The sequence below is a fragment of the Camarhynchus parvulus genome, chromosome 2 (assembly GCF_901933205.1).
Source record: "Camarhynchus parvulus chromosome 2, STF_HiC, whole genome shotgun sequence".
NCBI lineage: Eukaryota > Metazoa > Chordata > Aves > Passeriformes > Thraupidae > Camarhynchus > Camarhynchus parvulus.
Window position 1 is genome coordinate 16,335,234 of NC_044572.1, and position 22,719 is coordinate 16,357,952.

Genomic DNA, 22,719 nt, shown 5'->3' on the forward strand with positions numbered 1-22,719 from the left:
CAAATTTTGAGGCATTTTTTATTAACCAATCATCAAATGCATACCATTAGAGAGACAAAAAGGAATTTTTTGCTTGCCTCTGAAACCTTTCAGAGAACCAGGGTCCTCAGAGATTTAGGAAGTCCAGGAATCCAGACCTGGCTTGGTGAATCCATAAGTCACTGCTGTGCTTGCAGGGTACATACAGACCCAGCTCATCCAATGACTCTTGACACTGGCTGCCTTGTTTAGTGAACTGAATCTCAGGGGTTATTTGGGCCTCCTGCAGACATATTGGAGATCCTAAATGGACTGACATAAATTGCCCTGAGGTCTTTAATATCTACAAATCTAGGAGTCCAGTTTCTACAAAACACACAACGTGGAAGCTGGGAAGCAAAGGGTGTAGCCTGTATCTCCCTCACACAGGAGACTTGGGCCCTAAGTTCCATGCAAAGCAGCTGCCTGAGAGCTTGGAGACCACAAGAAGCCAAAAAGCTTAGGAGCTCCTGGAGACCTGGATTTCCAGCTGTTTGGCAGCCCATCAGGCAAGTCAAGGATTCTATGAAAACTAGAAGCCAAGGAGCCTGGCAGGCTACTCATCAGCCATCTGGCTGACAAGGGAAAAGATGAAGAGACATGTTGGTTATTTAGCCTGCCTTTCTGCCTGGTTTCTGTCAAAACTTTTCAAGAAGTCATTGTGCTCTTATGGAAGGTTTTGATTCCATTCCATTAGCATTTTTTGATGGAATACTGTTCCACTGGAAAATATTTGACCAGCTTTTCTTGTAGCTTGGTTTATTAACATCAACATATGCTAGTCAACAGCTTATTGTGTAGCTTCTTTACTTTTAAATCTGATTCACTAATTGGATTTTGAAAATCTAGGAAAGATTTAAACCTCATCCTCCTTTAATTTTTTTTCCTCCCTTCTTTGTTTTTCCTTTTTGTCCATGTCACTCTTTTCCTGTCTTTATGCTCTCACTTGCCACTGGGAGTCTGTAGCTCTCAAAGCAAGAAAAGAGCATGGAGATCATTGTTTCATTTGCTACATAATATATACCAGAAGATTTCAAGCAATCATTTTGTCAAGTGATGAAACTTTTGAGTGAACTAAAACATATTTTATACTTCATGCTGCTTGTGCAAATTCTCAGTGGTGTATAATGATGAGTGGTACAACATGATATGATTGCTTTCTTATATCCCACTCTATTTCTGGAACTATGCCAGACATGCAAAGGCAAACAATAACTGTTTTAGCAACTTCTTCGTTTGTGTTGTCACTGACTTGATTGTTTAACTACACCATCCTCAAAACATTGTAATATTGCTGTCTGCACTTCTACAATATTAAATTACATATCAGTGATGACTATCTCATAAACATATTAATGATTGTAAGTTTGCTTAGACATGTTTGAATTCAATTAAATCCAAAACCAATTGACATAATGTTTTTTTTCCAGTTATTCGGTGTTACTTGTTTCTCATACATCCATTACTTAAATGCTCCTCAAAATAATCTAACGTAATTGAGACAACTGTGGCATTAAAGGACTTTGAAATTCATTGTTTCACTGCTTATGTAGGGAAAAAAAATGGATTTTGGCAATTACGCAGTACTGAACTTCACGTATAATCTGCCAGACTGAAAAGTAAGGAAAACAACAGACAGGACTACTAAAAGTTGCATTAGTGACTAGGTAGACATTTCCCCCCTGATATTTTTAGAGAACCTGCATTGCATGCCTTCTTGGTCTGTATGCTTGGATAATTGACTTCACTTTGGTTTCTTGAAAGTGTCAAGAGCAATACAGTCGCCAAGTGTGCGATGATCAAATCCCTGAAGAGAGAGAAGAAATTCTGAAGAGGAATTCTACTCTTACAGCCTATAGAGTAGCATTGGAACCATGTCAAAGCAACTCTACTTTGTTGCTTTGGCTTTAGTTGCTTCTTCAAAGTGAAGAGGACACGAAAATCCATGTTCATTGTCTGCTGTTGTTTTGCCAACACATTGCATTTCCTCACAGAAGAAAAGTTGTGAGATGTAGGGAAGTAGTTTCATCTTACAAATGCTTCTTCATCTGTTCTGCAACAGTGGAAGCCTCCATAACTGTATAGACAGGAATAAAATTAGCCCTAAAATATAAAGTAATTTGATCAAAATTACCATTGAGTTATTTAATAAGAACAATGAATAGAAACTTCCTTATATAAGTTTTGTTTTCCTTTTCACTAAGTAATATAGAAACTTCTTTCCATTTCTTTATTTTGAATTTTAAATTGGTTTGTGCACTAGAATGAGAAGTTACTCAGTTGGGAATAGCAAATGGAAAGGAGAAGCTTCCTTCATTAAAGAAAATGTAGTTTAAAGGTGACTCTTGATAACTAAAGTTTGTTTGCCCAGCCATACCATCACTTATTTGGGCGAAAGTGATTCAATTTGTCAAACTAGCTTTGACTCCTTAAGCTTTTTAAGGTGTCCTGAGAGTGAAATATTACTTGTCTTTAGAGAAGAAATTTTATCTTTCAAGTGGAGTATACTTTAAAGATAAACATAATGTATTTTTGTAATAATGTGTTTAGCTTTAAATTTTTCAAGTAAAGAAAACAGTTTTCTCTTTGGAAGAAATAAAAAGGAAATTATGTTATGAAAGAAGCCAGTCGTTCTTCTATGATTGCTGTATGTCTCATCTTAAGACTGATGAACTTTATTTACTTACTGAAAATAAACACAAAAAACATAGAATATGACAGTGAGAAAATGCAAAAATCCCAAATGTTCTCCTTGTATAAGTACCACAAAGATCAAGTCTTGCAAATACCATAATAGTTTCTGCTCTTGATTAGAAAAACTGCAAAGCTGGTCTGTCTCACAGTATTTTTGCTCTTGGCTGAAGCCAGTATAGAAGTAAGTGAAAAGGGAAAGTTAACTGAATCTTCTTAATAGTCATGCAGGCCAGCAAGATACAAGTATGTAGTAAGAGTAGGGAGATGAGGCTTTTATTAACACTGCAGGTAACTTTTCTGGTCTCAGCATCTATGCCAGATAGGTGTGTTTTTACTGCTTGAGATTGCAAACTCCTCCCCTTGAATCCAATTTTAAAATAGTATTTCTCATACTTTTTGAGGATAAAATCTTCGCTCTCCACTACTTAGAAGATGTGGTCACATGAAGTCATGAAAGATTCTGTCACCTCTTCCTTTCTTCTTTAGCCACTTGAAACATAATTTAACCATCCATGTTTTTTCGTGTGTCACCTCAGGTTAAATGTTGCATTAAAAAGTATATTAATGATGAAGATATAAAGTGAAGATATGTCCTGTTAATATAACACCTTCTTCCCCCTTTCAGTTTCTTTTTAACATTTTTATGACTTCTTTAGATGTCTTTCTGTTTGGCCTCTTACTTTGTTCAGCTCAGGAAATATTGTTAAAACAGATGCATTCAGCTTATCGTTACCACGTGCATACAGATCATACAATAAAATTATCTGGTGTATTGATTGTCAGTGATTTTATCAATGTTTTTCTCTATGAAGACAGTTTCTTAGGCTTTATTCTTAACATTTTTTTCCTACCTAATTCTACCCGAATAGCCTTGTTAGGACAATGAATAAATAAGATTTTGTTACAATTGGTAAGGAAATGGGACACGTGGATAAAGCATAGTACAGATAAATATGAAAGCTAAACACACACCTATAGCTGGAAATTACAAACCCTTTGGGTTGTCCAACAAAATAAGTTGTTTGTCATTTAATTTAGAAAGTTAAATTTAAAGGTTGCAGTTTTTGGTAACAGAAAGAGAAAGTAAAAGACTTTTCCAAAGACATGTTATATATTCTTTTTTGTCTTACATTAATAAAAGCAGTGTAGATGAAAATGCCTGAGAGTATTTGAAAACTAAAATCACAGAAGTTACTTTACAATATGAGCAGTATCTGATCATTAATACAAAGAACATAGATTCAGAAGAATTCATTTGTAGCCTCTGCAATTACAGGGACAACTTCATATAAATTCTTTTTGAAAAATTGAGTTATGGCAATTGAATAAAATAAATACACATATTTCAGTTTAGAAATATATTGTACAAAGCAAGTGTGTGGTTTTGCTTAAACGATACAAAAACATTGTCTTTGTTGTTTAAGTTTCTCCAAAAAAGAGAAATCTTGTACATAACATAATGGATTTTAAAGCTCTCATTTTGGTCCTTCTTTCCGCTTATTGTTCTTCAAATTTCTTGCTGTTTTGCTTTTCTCTTTGTCTTGCACAGACCACCAGACTACACCCACAATCACATTTGGGAAACTTCCCTGACGTGTGGTTTCTGCAGTTTCCCTCTGCTTTTCATCACTGGTAGAAAGCTCTGTCCTTGTGTTTACTTGGTTTCACAGATGATTATTGAAACTCTTTTTCTTACTGCTGAATTGTTTATATGTTATTCTGTTACCCATGATTTTAGTGGGATGTGCTCCAGTACGAAATGTGGAAAGTATAAGCTTGTCAGAAGAGAAATTCAACAAATAGGGCTATAATCACCTGGAAAGAAAATATGTACAGGTAGAAAAATATAAAATGTTGGTATTGATTCATTAGGATGAGATAAAAGCTATTTTATCTCTTCATGGAATATCTTTCAAAAACAGGAATATGGAGTAATCTGAACCATGCAGAAACACACAATCATGTTCAAGGCCCTTTTTAAATCTTAGATCTTGTACTGTAGCATTTACCTGTTGAACAGAAGCCTTTCTCATCTGTTGAGGCAATATTTATACACAAGGTAATGCTGTAGTGACCTTCAAAGTTTGGAAGTAAATATAAAATATTTCATTCTTTTCTCCTCCCATGTCTGGTAATTGGATTTCTAGCCCTTGAATACATGTAGGAAAGAAATTTGTGTGTAGAAAGCTTTCTCAGTAACCCATTACATATCACCTTGGGTCGAATTTTAAAATTTCAAGACAAACATGAAAACTGATATGGACAAACAGTGTTTTAATTCAGGTGATTGTCTGTAGATGCATTACATTGTGGTATGCATACACTAGCAATTATAGAGGAACACTGATGCTGGTGTATGCATGGGAAATTCTCTGTAAGCCCACTTGCCTCTGCATGCAGCTCACATGGTAATAGAGTGGCAGAGCATTGCCCCTCCTTCTCTCTCAGCTGCTGTTCTGAGCCACAAACCTGTATTGTCCTTCTTCTGTATTTAGATTCTATTTTAATTTCTATAAGGACCTCTGTTATATGTTAATTTTGGGGGTTTTCAGGACTTTTGCATGAAGTTTACTTTTGGATACTGCCCTTTTTCCACATGCTGTGGTTTCTGTTTTTTACCCTTACACAGTTTGGCTTTAAGCTCTCCTTTCCAATCTCAAGATTTGTTCTGCCTCTGGCAAAAAATGTTTTGTTCCCAATGGGCCTGCCCACTGCTTTTGCTTTCTGTGAGAAGGAAACATCACAGCTAAGAGTTTTGTTTGACATTTAGTCCCAGAACTAAAAAAGATGAAATGGCAGCATCTTATGAAATCGTCATTTACCAAGTCCATGATTTGATGGATTTGCTCAGCAAAGCTGACACAATACAGTTGGACCCTACTCTGTTCATAAATCAGTGCCCCAAAAGAAATAAATATAATCAAAACCATGTTTGGTCTTCAGGGTCACTACCTAGCCCTAGGAAGTTCATATAATCCATGTTTGCACTTACATGAAGTCCAAAGGGTTTCAGAAGAGTGTCTAATAGTTTTTATTCAAAATTCTCCTATTGACCTGTTGACAGAAACAAATAAAAGCAATTCCACTTACAGACCTTTATTTCCATCCCTTCACATTTATCACCACTGAGGAGCACAAGCTGAAATTTATCATATGAAGTTACTGCCAACCATTTGACTGCTTGACTCTTGTTCCAATGTAATTACAGTTTGACACCAGACTGTCCAATACGACCTTCAGATGTGCCACTATGACATCACTTCAAGAAGTCTGTGCTCAGGAAATTTCTAAATTAGAAAGAATACTTTCATACTGAATAACCCTTAATGGATTTTCTTTTTTTCTTTGAATTTGCCTAACATGTAAATTTTTTGAGAGCCACTGCAATCCTGCTCCAAGGACTTACGACTTCTCAACTGTACATTGTTTAAAAGCAACTTTGATTCTGAACATGCCACCTACTAATTTCATCTGGTGATCCCAATTCTTCTGGAAGAGAGATCCTGGTGTGCCCTTTCCACTCTACTCAAGGTTCTGTACATCTATATCACACTGCTCCTTCTTTTTCTTTTATTATCTTGAGTGTTCTAGTTGATTAGTCATTCCTTCTGCAGAATAGTTCCCTACCAGTGATTATTCTTGTGGTCTTTCTCTAAACCTTTTTTAACGTTATGATAACTTTTTGAAAAATGGACCAGATCTGCCCACTGTATTCAATTTCCAGGCACACTGTTTCTATTTCATTTTTATCGGCAAACTTAGACATTTTTCCAGGGTAGTTTTTGTGTCCTTTATTCACATTTTACATTGATTTTTCATACTCTGAGGTACATCATGGTTCTCCCACAGTTGCTGTCATGACTTGTGTAACTTTCCCTCTTAAATATTCCTGAATACTCGTTGGCATTGATACAAGAAAATAATATTGTCATTCCTTTGTCTTAGCTGTCAGACTAAATGTAGGAAACAGGAGACACTTTGAGAGCCTAAAGTGTCTGTTGCTGTGTTAGATGCCCTGAGGTGTGCAAGGCACCCATCTGGCCACTTTGATACTACTGATAAGTGAGACTTGCACCCTTCTAAAGTGACAGCTGGAGATTTTTATACCCTGAGGTATGAAAAATGATAAATACCTTTATTTAGGCATTGAATTTCTGCCTGTATGGTGATATGTAAAATAGTCTAACTCTCATACATCAATCAAAAGAGCTCCAAGTTCCAAATAGCCATATTTCTTGGTGAAGGCAACACAGCAATATCTCCAGTTTTGAACAAATATGTCATGCCAATCTCTTTTTAAAACATATTTTAAAACTGTGTTTCTTTTGATTCTTATTTAGAATTCTGGGGAGATGGTTCGATCTTTTGTTGGCGGCTTGGAACTGATAGTCAATTTGCTAAAATCAAAGGATAAAGAAGTTTTAACAAGTGTATGTGCAGCCATTGCAAATATAGCTCAAGATCAAGAAAACTTAGCTGTTATGACAGATCATGGAGTTGTCCCTCTGTTGTCCAAGCTAGCAAACACAGTAAGTAACATTTAAAGATATCATAAAAAGCATTGGAATTTCTTACTTCAGACTGCATTATGCCCAACTGAAGGGTTATGATAAGAGCAGTAGATTTTGCAGCAGTTGCAAGGAAGAGCTGTAGCATCATTCCTCTGTGGGACATATACTGGACATCAAAACAGTCTGTGTCTGCTACTAAAATTGGTTTGGAAGATGAGCTTCATTTTAATAGTTACTGTTGCAGAATATTGCTTTTGAGTGGTGCAGCTGCTATATGAGAACAGCACAAAGGGTTGAGAAAACAATTAATCCGAACATGCAGAAGAATCTCACTGATGGGGCTATATTTTACATTTTATTGCTATCTTATCTAATTTCCAGTCAGTCTAAAAGTACATTTGAAATAATATAAAAATTCACAGCACTTGCTATAAAAAGAATATTAAGGGACTTTAATAGCTCTATGCCTTACAGCTCTCTCCAATTTTAATTGTACTGCAATTAAATTGGGATGCCTTAAAGATATGTGGGAATACAATTTTGCTTTCTGATGAATTTTTTGTTGTGTGTTGACTTTAATTTGTCGTGTTTTTACCTTCTTCAGAACAATAACAAGTTAAGACGTCACTTAGCAGAGGCCATTGCCCACTGTTGCATGTGGGGCAGCAACAGAGTTGCCTTTGGAGAGGCCAAGGCTGTGGCTCCTTTAGCACGTTCCTTGAAGTCAAAGGATCCATTAGTTCATAGAGCTACAGCTCAGGCTTTATATCAGCTTTCAGAGGATCCCAACAACTGTGTCATCATGCATGAAAACGGAGTGGTGAAGGTGAGGTGGAAGCTTTTTCTTATTTGGGGCTCAAACTATTGAAGAGGTTTGGCATGGTCAAAAAAAGATATCTTTAATTTGAAATAATTCTTGAACACTGCTGTGTACCTCAAATTTTCTAAACTTTATCCTAAAAATGTTTGGCTAATTAGTGAATTAGGAAGCAGGATTTTGGTGTCAAAAATACTACAGCTAGGTGGGTTTTGAGAATGGAATTATGATGTGGACATTCACCTTTAGAGTACTCAACCCTGACCTAGGCTGGTAGTGGCATGACATCAGCATTTTGTCATTCTCAAGTGCCTTTTCTAAAGAAGTTCGGTTATCTTAATGGATGGTTGCCTAACATGGCAGTAAGACAGACATTGAGTGTAATTGGATTTGGGGGCAAATTAAGATACCATAATACAAAGGCTTAGTTTACCTGGAGCTGTTTTGGTGAATTCTGAATTTACTTATAAAATTCTTATTTTAGGACTTAAGCATAATCACATTCTGCAAAGATCTTATCTTAGAACAAAATTTTCTTTCAAAAAGATTTTTTTAGTAAAGTTTTGTCTCACTAGTTGAAGGCAGAAGAGTTACTCCTTTGGCAGAGGAGAGATGAGCATTATGGCTTTAGAGATGGAGACAGTAGGAATTCTCAATTTTCATAAATTCCCTGAAAGATTCACTGTATGTAAACCTTTAATTTTACTTGATGTTCAGGTAAATGTATTTACAGTAAGAGTTGACTTATAATGCAGTGTTATTGTTAATGTTGATTTATGCCTGCATTTATGATAGTGTACTTCATTGTGAGCAGTTTCAGTTCTGGCACAGTTAATGGTCCTGAATTATCATGTGTTTATCTGTCACTGTTGGTCTTAAAGGATCCACTGGTCAAAAATACTTAAATATTCACTTTAAGGTCCAATACATGAGCGTACTCAAATTAAGCTACCCTTTCAGCCCTGGAGAGTAACACCTTCCTATCACAGTCACATATATTGGCTATACAGCACAGAGGAGTACATGCTGTACTACAGCTTTAGCATTTTTTGACTTTTTAATCTTGTTTCTCTCTCTGTTCAACTGGCACAATCCATTTTCTGACCTCTTGTCATCTATTTTCTTTCATTTTATTATGCAGATTTCAGGTTATACAAGTTGCAGCACACTGATTCTGATGACACACTTTTAGAGTAATTCCACCTCACTCTAGGTTCACTTTTATTTTTCAGTCCTAGTTAAAGTGTTAATAAGCACTTTAAATAAAAAGCATTAATTTGTACTACCAGATAAATAGGGATGTACAGAAAAATATAACAAATTTTTAATGTTTTTTATTATTCACAATATTCTGGATTTTCCAGATGTGCTAGTCCAAATGCTTTTGTTGTGTTGCCAGAGCTGAGCAGATCATGGAGCAAATCAACACATGCACCATGACAGCTCAAGGCACAGATGACCAATCCACCAACACTTAAGAGCTTGACTCTCTTGCTGGCACTTTTGGAATTGCCATCAAGAAGCAATAACTGTAGTTTCAGAAAGGCTAGATAGGCATTCCCAGATGGCAGGGAGAGTGGGTGGAGATTTAATTGCACAAATGCACGAGTCAGAGGGCTGAGTCTCGCCTGGCCTGCTCAGTTGGTCTGCCCAACATGGGTGAGACAGCAGTTGCGGCACTCTGTTGGAACCCTGGATGCTGAGAATTTTAAACTTCCTGTGCAGAAAGGCACAGACCCACAAGAGAACACTGCATTTGACTTGAGGAAAAGGCTTCCAAAATTGATTAATAGCACTGGGATTACAGGTGTGTAGTTGGTTAGAAGTGTGTAATATTACAGGGTGGAAAACTTAAAGTTTGGGGTTTTAGAATATAGTAATAATTATGAAGCAAGGTGGAGGTTTTAAGGTGGAGACAGGTTGCTCTTCTTTACTTTCTTTTTCCTTCTTCTCATGGATTTGGATGATATTTTGTAATTGGGCAGAAAAGTCCGCATTGTGGGCTTCAAGAGATCAGTTATTGGGTTAAAAGAGAAAAGAATCTAGGTGTCATTTCAAAATTGGATAGTTTAGCCTTAAAAGACCTTGTAACAAAAGATAGTTAGCCATTTTGTGCCTTGCTAATGAAAGACTGCAGAACTCATGGCTGTGTGGCTGTAGCATTGATAAGAAACAATAAACACCTGAGTCTGAACACAAACTATCATCTGGAGTGCCTTCAATCCTGACCCCAACAGAGGTAGAAAAAACAAGCAGAGAAACCACAGCACTCTGTCTGTGCCATTGGATATCTTTGCTCAGTACTTCTCAGTAATGACAGAATGCCTGGGTGTTTCCATTCTTCTAGCCTCTCCAGTGAATAGCTGACTGAAAGCATGCTTTGTATTTATATAGAGGTTGTTATGTACAGGTTATTCCAGGACTAATCATATTTTTTCTAGGAAACTTATTTGGATTTGTTTGATTTTTTTTTCTTTTTTACAAGATATCTGGTGTTTCAGTGATCATGCACAGTTGGATTAATGTCTCAGCCTCTGTAGTTGTGACTGGATTGCCTAATTCCAGGTGTTCTTCAACACATGTTCATGCGCTGTGTTCACATACAAAGAATGTGTGATGCTTCAGGGAAACATTTAGCCTGTGTGAATGACACAGTTGCTGAGTGCTTTAACAGTTGGTCGGAGACTTTTGCAAAGCATTAGACTTTCTGACCATTCCCTATTCAATGTATATATACATGTTTTTGTCCAGGAAACCAGTAATAAAATTATAAACAGAAAATAATTCCAATCAGAGTGTTGTATTTCACATTTTGCTACTGCTTCAAACATTATTTGCGAATCACAAAGCAACAGTGAGAGAGAACCAGTGTTGGATATTTTCACCTATTTGTAACTGCATCCAAAATACATTCAATTTTGTCAAGTGAGTCTAAATGATAAAAATCTTGGAAAGTCACTGGTGTATGTCGGCTGCCATGTGAAATTCTGAGGAGACAAACAGGGATTTTGGAGGAAGTTTAGAAAGGCAGTTTATGAAGTTATTCTTTTATGTTCAGTTCCACAATCAATGTTCTTATGACCGGGAATGGAACAATGGTTATGACCTGTGACCGATGAATAAATGCTTTCTTTCTACCAAGCACCAGAACATATTTCCTATTTCTCAAGTAAAAATCCATGGCTGTGCTGGAAAATAGATTTGCATTTTCAAAGATGCAGTAATATCAGTGCAGTAACAATGCAATAATATGCATTTGCATTTTTGAAGATGACATGTGGGACACTAGACAGCAAGAGAAATTGATAGACATCAGAGTAAGGAACAGGTATCAATTTGAATTCAAGATTGGAGACAGCCATCCAGAAACCAAGGAAGAAGAGAAATCCAGTGATTTCTCTTGGTTTGGCAGTTTACAGCTGAGATAAGCAGGAATATCAGGCAACATTCTTTATACTTGGTGTCTGTGACGAGGAGAGGAGAGGAGAGGAGAGGAGAGGAGAGGAGAGGAGAGGAGAGGAGAGGAGAGGAGAGGAGAGGAGAGGAGAGGAGAGGAGAGGAGAGGAGAGGAGAGGAGAGGAGAGGAGAGGAGAGGAGAGGAGAGGAGAGGAGAGGAGAGGAGAGGAGAGGAGAGGAGAGGAGAGGAGAGGAGAGGAGAGACATAGGAAAGTTCTCAGGCAACTGAAAGCAGCACCAAGCCATCACCACTGTTTCCATTCACGGAAACAGCAGAACATTTCCCTTAAAGCTATTGCAGAGAAACAATGATGTCCACCTATATTTGCCTGCTGCTGAAACTTTAGAACAATCAAGCTAATTCATGAAAAAGAAGTCTAACTGTGAGCTAAAGTGTACAGGTTTGTTCCAAGGGAGGCCCTTATAAGACAAACTATAAAAAGACTGGGGAGGAAATGGGAGACTAAGGAAGTGCAGTTACTTTAGTAGTGAAAAGATGAGTGTAACCATGTTTTAAAGGAAGAAGTAAAGTCATCAGAAGATGCCAGAAAGTATTTAAGTCATTTTCCTACAGACCATGTCAAGGTAATACAATGCTACTCTGTGCTACAGTCGCTCTTTTTCTTGCTGATGTTGGCAAGCTGTAGATTTGGATTGTTTCTCAAGTGAGTTAGTGAGGATGGGGATGTAATAGGACAGGCACCCATGCAACTGCTCATACTATACCTTCTAAAAGACTTCAGGTATTAAAAAAATTCAAAATATATACACATGAAAAACATGTAGCTGATTATTCCTGGTCATTCTTCTTTCGCAAATGAAGGAAGGCGAAAGATAATCTCTCATGGAAGTTAATTTCTGCTATTGCAGAAGTTAATTTCTGACTTTGTAGGTGATATAAAAGATTTGGTTTTGTGGATGGTGGTGGTGGTGGTGATAATGATGATGATTTCTGTGTAAAAAAGGCCTAGGAAGTTTGAATGGCTTCATCATCTACAGAGTTGAGGCCAGTCTTTTATTATGATGCTAATGAGACTCTGAGAAGTCTCTGAGGAGATTATTAAAGCAATGAAAAAAGTAAGAACAAGAGAAAATAAGCAGCCAAAGTCAGGCTGTGGAAGAACAAAATTAATCAAATTAGTAATTAATCTTAACTTTAAATGTTTACACAGTGCACATGCCAAACTGAAATAGTCATCCCAATTCTTATAATAGTAAAGGAAGAAGAATAGTTTTTTTTTTTACTGTTTCATCTCTTTTAATTTGGACATTTATGCAAAGATAAGGCACCTTGGTTTCTACAGGCGATATGTTCTGGTCTCCTTTGGCTGTAATGACAATGCAGGTTCAAAGGTTAGAGCTGCACATCTATGCTGTAGGTATCTGTAGGTTTTGTTTAATGGAGTGAATCCCATCCAAGGCAGTGGAGAACTTTTAAAAATGAGCATACAGTTCATTTCATTATTAGATAGGAATGACAGAATTCTGAATAATAGTGCAATAAGAAAGAGCTATTAAAATATTAATTTTTCTTTTCCTAGAAGAATACAGATGAGTTGAATTTATATGCTATGATGGTGATGAAACTCAATCTGTCCAGCCGTAACTGAAGCACACACTGAGTATGATCTAATAATGCCAGATGTTTTAGATTAGTGGATCTAACTAACTTGAATCCAAGGATTTTGAAAGAGATCTTTGGAGTATTAAGGATGGATTCCTTTCATCTAATTTTGGCCACTTTTAGGTATGGAGTTTAAAGTCTAAACTAAGACACCTTCATAGGCCATGGAAAGAGAGAGACACCTGCAAGACTTATCCTAGCTCAAAATAGATGCCCAAGATATCTGCAAGGAATAGACTCATGAAAGTGCCTAATTTTCTCTGGTGAATGTAGAAAGAACCTAGGTGACTAGCTCAGACTAAACAGCTAGCTTTCAGACAGCTGAATTTAAATTAATATCCTCCTGGATGTTGATTTTCAGCAAGCTTGTGGTACAGGGGAAGTTGCAGGGCTGGAAGAGAGGTAATATGCCAATATTTAAAAAGGTCAAATAAGATTATAGTCTGGTAAACTGGGCACTATTCTCATGTGACATACTTGTAGGTCCATACATTATAATACTGGAAGGATCATTTTAATACCCGAGTCTGACTAGTCTTGCTCATGCAAACCAGAGACATTGCTTCATTTTTTTCTGTTTGGAATAGAGTATATCTTTTAGAAAAACACTGACTCTTTACTTAAAAAATTCCAGCAATGGAAAATCCACCAGAGACATCATAACTTGTTCCAGTAGTTAAATACCTTCCCCATAAAAACATTTGCACCTTATTTGTAGCCTAAGGTTTGTCTAGCTTTATCTTATGCAATTACATGTATGATACTTTTTCTTGGTAAACTGACAAGCCCTACATAACTTCTGTTCTCATATACATTCTTATTGAAAAAATTAAATTGCTTGTATTATTGTAATATTTTTAATTAGCTAGACAAGTGTAATCACTGGTGGAATTTTTGTCTTTTTAATTCTTTAAGTATATTTGTGTGTCAGTTGTGAATTTTTTTATTTTTGAACTTCCTTTTTGGACTGAATTGTAACATACTTCAGGACAAAATTCAGTATTCCAGTAATATCTGTATGAATACTTAAATCAGGTAAAATAACTTCCCTGTTTCTATGTAAGCTCTGTTTGAACATCAGAGATTTTCATTATTCTCTTTGGCCACAGTATTGCCCTCAAAGTTTGTATTTGGCCAATTTTCTACTTTGATTTTCGTGTCTTTTTGGAAATGGATCCGCAGGTTAAACCTTTGCATGCTCTAATGTTGGCCTTCATGAACAGGAGTAAAAAACCACCAGTGAATTTAGACATTGTGATGTAAGATGATTTTTTTTTCAGATGATTAAATCAGATTTTATTTTTGTCACAATACTTTATAAATGTGAAAAGACTTAGGTCTTGTTTTTGAAAGAATAATTCACAAATCAAAAGCAGCCATAAAATGTGTTCAAGCTTTTTATTGTTTTAGAAAGGAAGATATTCAGAGACAAACACAGTGACCCTTCTTGTAATGCCTTTAAAACAAAATACTGGCTTTCCACAGTAGAGGATTGCAGCTTTGGCAGAGATAAAATTCCTTAGAAAACTGAAAGAGCTTACTGGCTGAGAAAGTGGTAAATACTTTTGCATTAAAGAGACATAAGTTTATTAAGGTCTGTGAAAAGAATACCAGTGGCTTTGATTGTAAAGAGTGAAGCTAAAAAATGCCTGTTCTGCCTGCCAATGAAATTCTACCTTCACAGGTGCCCAAGCAGATGGTACATAAATATTTTAAAACATTTAAGATCTTCCCACTGAGGTGATTTCCAGTATCTTATACAAAGATCCCTTTATGTTTTGACCTTTAATTTCTGCTTGAATTCTGAAATAATTAGCTAAGAAATAGTAAAGTTATTCATTTTTTTATTTATGCATTTATTTCTGTGTACTGTGATGATGCTTAAAGGCACTGATCACAGATAAGGGGTTCACTTTGCTAGGGAGTGATGTGTACCTGCATGAGAAGAAGATGACTCCAGAAAATTTTCAATTTAAATGTAACACACAATAAGGTGGAGGTGAAAAAACAGATAGGACTGCTAGAAAAACTATGTAAAATATTTATATGTTCATATTTGATAGTTTAAGCAAATCAGGATACACTTTTTTAACTGCTAATTCATAACTGCAACTCAGTCATCTTAAGTAAAATGTAAATAATGAATACTGCCTGTAACTTTTTGTAAAAATCTAGAACCACTGGGGTATAGCCAGTCACCCAAACTTGAAGGCACTCCACCATATGGGAACCATAACTGGTGCTGTTGTCAGGTTTTTGCATGTGTGTGCCTGTGCTGAAGGATACATGAAGTCCAAGTAAATTAGTCTCTGTTTAGCTTTGCATTGTTATGAGCAGCTTTTATTTTCCAAATTAATTTAAAGACATATTTCTGTGCTGCACTATGAAAAAGTTCATTTTCTCCTGTTCTTGTTCCATTGTACATACAGAACTAATTATTTTTGGGCTAGAAGAACCATTAACCTAATGATTAAGATACATACCTGAAATGCAGATGATCAGAGGTTTCGTTCATGTTCTGATATTTTTTATTGTTGAAAGTGTCTATCCAACCTACCCATGCACAGAACTGATCTTTAGCCTTACTCTGTGGTCTGCTTTATGCTATTATTTGCCCAACATGGAAGTGCTCTGTTTTCTTATATTACAAAATACTAGCAGATGCTTTCTGGAATATCAATTGCGGTAGCTTATAAGAACATCACCAGGAATGCTGAAAAGTAAATTTCAACTGCTTGGTACAATAAAGTGGGCAAAGAAGACACTCAAGCCCTAAGAATGGGACTTATTTGTATAATCATACATTTTAATTTTTTTTAAAATTGGTCTTTTCATCGGGGTACAACCTCAAGAAATGCATGGGAGGGGAGGTGGGGAGAGTGTGGATATGTTAAGCTTGGGTTTGTTGATAGGTTGGTTTTGGTTTATTTGGCAAAGGATAATGTGTCTTCTGAATCCTGTGTGGAGTTAATAGGAAGGTATTTGTGCTTTTTGAGTTCAGTTCTTAGTGGCAGAATGGTAAGGCTCTTCTATTCCCTTGTAATATTCCAAGATATGAAACCCGTTTGTTTTAACCACTGTTTCTGAAAGTTATTGTGAAATGTAGATTTCATATTTGGAAGGTTTTTATAATGTCTGTGTTAAAAAATACAGCTTCTGTAATTTATTGTGCAGAGCTTCCAGAAAACTGGTCATTGTTTGCTAAAGTCATAAATCCCTACAAGAAGTTTTGGCTCACTGTTTTGTGTTCAAAGACTTGCATAAGACCATCTTTGTGAAATAAATAGATGTAAATTACAAAACATGGAAGACAATTACTAGTAATTTCTACTGAAAACATGCTAAAACCAACCTTTTAAATACCATACTGTATTTATTTGGAGTATAGAAAATGAAATGGAAAAGCACTGGCACACACTTCTTTACGAGAATTTGGCAACAGGTTTGACTGTTTTCTTGTGGGGGCCTTTGGTGAGACCATTAAATACACAATATGGAGTTTTACATTATAAAGCAAGGTTTAATGTATCTTCATAAATCAATCCAAAATATTTCATGTAATATCTATGCAATAGTATTATTGGGGTATAGTAGTATGTATTTGCAATTTCCATATTTGTGTTGTAGTTTTGCCTTTAGAAAAACCCCCTTTGTAACTGCAGTGGTTTGCTCTGTTCAGGCTCCACAGTTCAGGCTGGAGATACGGCGTGTCTGGCACAGGCTCCAAGCTGATGCCTGTTGCTTTTTATAACAGTTGTTACAGTTCTTGGACATTAAGAAAGAGGGCACTAGATTCCAAAATTTCTGCATGTCTGTTGTCTACCAAAAATATGCTAAATCCCTTTACCCACAAATATATTGATCACATCACACTTAAATTTTGGAAATAAGAGATTCCATAAACTAAGTCACATACTATCATGTTTTATTCCATTTCAGAAAGATTAGTGTAAATTGGCAGCGTTACACCAGTTTCCATTGTGTTGGCAACTGCCAGGTTGCTTTAAACATTTTGCTTACAGTTTCAGCTCCAGGAAGCAGGAGCCAGTAGCTGTTCTACCTTCATAATAAGCAAAATGTCACCATTCATAAAGTAAGGGTACTTTTAGGTAAAACATTTTGCTTTTGCACCATTGACAAAGATAATGAAGTTTGGCTTTAGTATAGATTAAGCCTCAGACTTTAGATTACTTTTTCAAAATTTCACATTACTGAAGTTTATGATATGTAGCAAGTGTTCTGTTAAAATCTGGCTGATTGTGGATGGGAAAAAACAGCAGCCTAAGGGAGATCAGCTTATTTTTGCCCAAACTCTGTGCTTCAGGAGATCTCTAATTTTGTAACATTTGGATAACAAACCTAGAGGCTGGCATAAAGCTCTTCTTGGCACATTTTAAACATCTTTTAGTCTTATAAAAAGAAGCTTGTCTCACTAAGCTGTACATTTGTTGGAGCTGTTTAACAGTAGCTGTGCCCTGCAGCTCTTTTAGTGATAAATGAGCCATTTCAAATAAGGGCAATTGCAGCCAACTGTGCAGAAGGAATCATTAAAAAAAATTTAAATAGACATTTTTGAAGCTTAAAAATGCACAAACAAAGTATGTTAAATCAAAATATATGCTGCTCCTTTTAATGGAAAAGATTGCTACTGGCTAAGTCTGCCAGCTTCAATAGGTGTGCCAAAAAGCCAAGGAATCTGGCAGAATCTGCAGATAGCAGTTCCATCTTTCATCTATATTTCTTTTCTGTATTTATCTTGCTTTAGAAAATGCAGAGAATGTCTTTTCCTTCTGACTTGGCACTATTTCCAAACCACAGAAATACACAGAGCAGCTTCTTGCAATTGTTTAGCTCCCTGCACCAGTCTTATCCTTGTGACTATGTGAATCATTTCTTTCTAATTTGGCAATAATAAGAAAGAAGAGCATTAAAATATTTTTATGTTTATGGAATAGTATCGTAGCTGAACTGTCAGATATAAAATTAGTTTTCTTAATTAAGAGATACTGGGTTTAATGTGTACGGACAGAATGCCAGGTAATTATTTTTGACATTCAGCTCATCAAAAATAGTTTCCTTGTATGTAAGGAGCTATTCAAAGAATCTGAACATAAAAAATACCAAGAAAAAAGTTCTTCCTGTAGAATCAATCACTCAGTTCAGTCTGGCTTCAAGCCTTACTCATTGTAATCTCTCATATCATCCTTGCAAAGCACACTCTCTGGTATCTTTTAAGTGATAAGGCACAACTTATTGACATATCCTTCAAGGGAAAGATGCTAAGGAAAAGCCCATTTGCAGTGTGTGGATTATGGGATGGACTCTACTATTAATGTTCCTGGTCAGTGTTCTGTACTTTGGCATCAAATCTGAAGACCTGACAAGGCAGCACGAGCCTGATGAGAATTCTGTCCTGACTTGAGTGAGGGAGGGGACTGGGTATGAATTGCTGATGCAGTTGTGCTCATTTTACAGTCAATTGCATATGAAAGCTAAAATGTATCTTCTTCTGGACTATAAGTGAAGTTTCATATTATTTCGTTTCATTGAAAATTTGATTTTAATTAATTTTGCTTTTATCTCTAAGGGTAATTATTGGCTGTATTTATCAGCTGCTAGTCAGTGCAGAATTTATTGCCATGCCATGGTTTATGATAATTCTTCATCTCTGGAAGCGTTGAAGAAAAAAATGTAATGTTAAAGTGAGAGAATATTATTAGTCAGTCATACTTTTTAATTACTGTAAGAGTCTGGTACACTGCAAATTACATGATACCTTTGGATTTAGGAGAGCTGTAAAGATAGATAGAAGGTGCCTTTAGGCTGATTCTATTCTACTCATTGCATTTGTATTGAATGTATAGATAAAAATAATAAAACTTTTCCATGACATAGGATTGAGAAAGCCACAACTCATAAACGTGCTTCTATACTGCTGTACAGGTATGACAATTCCAGATACTAGGATAAGATACATAATTAGGGCTCTGTGGAAATAGAGAAAAGTTTAAAATATCAAGAAGATCTTTAGAACACCTAAAATCAAATCTGTGCAATCTGCACAAATGCAACATTCATTAGACTGGATTAGCGCCTTCTCAGAATTCCAGAGAGACATAATGGCTGGACTCCAGAGGCATTACGGGCTAAGGGAGTGTGTATATATTGAAAAAAAGTCCGTCTTTGGCACTGGATTTGCTGAACTTTCATGGTGTAGAGAATATTTTATTAGTCTTTTGCTTTTCAAAGCATTTTGTCTTTCCATCAGTTGATGACTCTATTGGTGTGCAATAATCCTATTGCTGTTTGGAAGGGTGGAATTGACAATGCTTGGATTTTAAGAAAGCATTGAGCAGCACTCTTCACCAAAAACTATTAAAGTTAAAATGTGATGTGATGAGAAGGCAGAGTCCTAGAGAGGATAAATAACTGTTTAAAACTCAAGAATCAAAGTTTAAAAATTAGGATGAAGTTTTGGAACAGAAGGATCTTCATAAATGGTAATGAGAAGATTGATAAATGGTGATGTCACAAACTGCTGACAGTACAGTTCTCTGTGAGAAGTGCAGACAGAGACAATTGCAAACTGCAGTTCACAGGGCAGAACAGAGGTCAAGTGTCCTGTGCGAATACATCACAGCTCAGTTCAAAGTTTTCCCCTTTCATGGATTCACTACACTGAACAGTTTTGCACACTTCATGTGCTGCAGATAGTGCCAGTAACTATTGGTTAGAATTGCAAAGATGTCCAAACGTTTGGTGAGGCAATAAAATCCTTGCAAACAATTTGGACAGAAAATTTTTCAGTGTAAGATACAGTTAGGGACACCATGAAGCCCTGACTTTGCTTCTGATTGAGCAGGCTGTTTCTGTTAATCTTTCTGCTCTTGGTCTCATAATCAAAGAATCCTCATGAAATTTGCAGTTACATGTAGGTGTTATTTATCCTTAAATTTTTGTTGACATCCTGGAGTGTGGGGGGAGAAACTGATAGTCTGTTTAATTCTTCTGCATCAGAAATGCATATGAGGGAATTGTATTTTGAGAAACCACTCTTTCACAAAACTTACAATATTCTGCATAAAGATTCTTCTGTTCAGAGAAGGATGTTAAGTTCCTTAATTGTCATCATGAGTCAAAGCCATGATGTGCTGTTGAAATGAAAAAGTAGCCTGTTTGAGTGGGGAGCTGATGAAGTAGAGAGCACATTCCCTGTGTGGGAGCAGTACTTTCTCTTAAATCATCTTCCACATACTGCTTTTATTAGGTGGCAGCATGCCTCAAACATACTCAACCAAGAATGCCCACCACGTGGTCAGTAATATTCTTGTGCTTGCGTTAGTGTTGTGAAATAATGCCTTGGGTAGCTGGTTAGCTCCAACCATTTCCTCCTACCTGAGAGACAAAGGAACCACCACACAAGGTTTAAATCGTGATTCTTTTAACCTTTTGCAGTAACATTCAGGTAGAAGGTTCACATGAATTTTTTTTTCTCCTGTGTTAAAGCACAGAGTTGCATGGTTTTAGAAAATTAATGTTCACATCTTCCCCCGCATGCTTTAACCAGCTTTAGCAGAGCTTTTATGCATGTGGTACAACCTCCACTTGCCCAAGCACAACTATAACTTTCTTTTTATAGAACTAAAAGAGCTCAGGCAAATGAATAAGCCAAAAACATTTCCAAAACCTGAAGCTTGGAATTGAAGTTGAGAAGTTAATAAAAAATTGAGGAACAGGATTTTGTTCTAATCAGAGAAGAGCTTTAAATTTAACTTTTATTAATTGATTTTTCATTTCCTACTTCATAGTTACATCTTTAGAGAGGGAAGGAAGCAGATCAAGGTCTCTAGTATTGCTGACATACAAAAGTCAGACAGGTATTATTGCTTGCTTGTTTGCATGCGACACAGTATTTTTAAAAGTCTCTGATCTCACAAATCTTCCAAAAGTGAGCAGCCATTCAAGCACTTTGTGGCCAGAGTCCTTGAGTGGCTTTGGAGAGACGTGTTGCTTATTTTTGAAAAACTATCTAACTCCCCCTCTAAAGAAGTGTATGCAAATCACAAATACTTTGTTTGAATATGGCCTGATTGGAGTGCTAATTCAAGCAACTCCCTTTTTTTAAATCACAAAAAAACCAAAGCATTTATCTGTCACAATAAGTGTACATGGTAATGTTTTCCTCAACCCAGACTTTATAAAAGCACACAAATTTCCAGCACTTGTAAATATAGTTTATGACAACTGATCAAACTGTTAATAAAAAATTTGCATTTACTATAGGAAGATGACTCCTTAGTATAAAATAATTTGATTTTCTCTAATAGCAAAAAAAACCGGTTAGAGAATCTTGAGAAATAAATGGTACCATACATTTAATTTTCTGATATTAAGAAAATTTAGACTTACTAATATGAATGAACATGTGGACTATACATGTACACTTGTCCGTGAACAGCTCCAGATCTTTTCTTGCTTCATCACATTCAGTTTCATATTTGTATGAATAGAGCTGATCTGTGTTTATACCATCTATACATTTATTTATCCTGTGTTCTGATTCAACATTTTCTAGTACATTTACTAGTCTAAAATCAGATTATATGTTGAACAGTACCACTCATCTTCCAGTTTATGTAAATGTATGCACTGTTGCAACCCCCACATCTTAAAACATAAGACTATAGAACAGTCTTCTTGTGTGCCACAGAAAACCCAGCTTTAAAATGTGCTGGCTACTTATTTCAAACAAATGCTATTGTACAAATACACAGGGAGAACCTCCTGCTTTTATCCCCAGACTTTGATGTGTAAGGTTTACTAGCAAAAGCACCTCACTGGTTTTGATTATAATGATCCTATGTAGGAAGAGAGACCGACCCTTAGAGCATTGGACCTAAAGCTATATTAACTTTAGAGATCAAAATCAGTACTTTCAATTGAATACAGAAGAGAGTTTGAAGTCAGTTCACTCATACCAGTAGGTCTAACATACTTCTAAAATATTGTTACAGTCAGGTTGTGTTATCAGATCCCTATTCACAGGATAAGATGCACTTGAGAGAAACATTGCAAAATTTGTCAAAAGTCTGGAAACTGTAGTGCCCCTTTACTGCAGTTCAGTGTTGTTTTCAAAGATGGAATAATTAAGAGTGCATTTCAGGAATATCAGACAAACTAAAGGGGAAAAAAACCACATCATGTTTTCAGGGCATTGTTGAGAAATCAGGCAGAGTCCTTCAGAATGTCAGGGTTAATGGACAGCTTAAACCTCATTTTTTGACTCTGACTTGCTGCTGATAGTTCATTTGCAACTGCCCCTGATTAACTTTAATATAATCTTCATATGATTGCTAGAGATAGACAAAATTATAGTATTCATATCCATAGTAATGTTAGAAAAATTGAAACAAAACTGAATTAGCAGTTCTTTCTCAATTTTCTATACTACCTCCTCAATAATGTTTAAGAAGGAAAGGAAAGGTAAAAGTCATGCTCCTGCAAAACGAAAAGGAAATCAAAGCGTGAAAAAGCAGGTAAGTATGGAAAAGGAGCAGGAAATACCAAAAAGAAAGAATGGTCAGGCTTGCAATGATACA

General features: G+C 36.1%; 1 protein-coding gene across 1 annotated transcript in view; it reads left to right on the forward strand.

The window, feature by feature from the left end:
* Positions 1-22,719, forward strand: part of ARMC4 (armadillo repeat containing 4) — an 85,490-nt gene that overhangs the window by 36,164 nt on the left and 26,607 nt on the right. The window contains exons 12-13 of the mRNA XM_030943926.1: positions 7,053-7,241; positions 7,828-8,049. Coding sequence (XP_030799786.1) covers positions 7,053-7,241; positions 7,828-8,049 — 411 coding nt within the window. The remainder of the gene's footprint in view (positions 1-7,052; positions 7,242-7,827; positions 8,050-22,719) is intronic.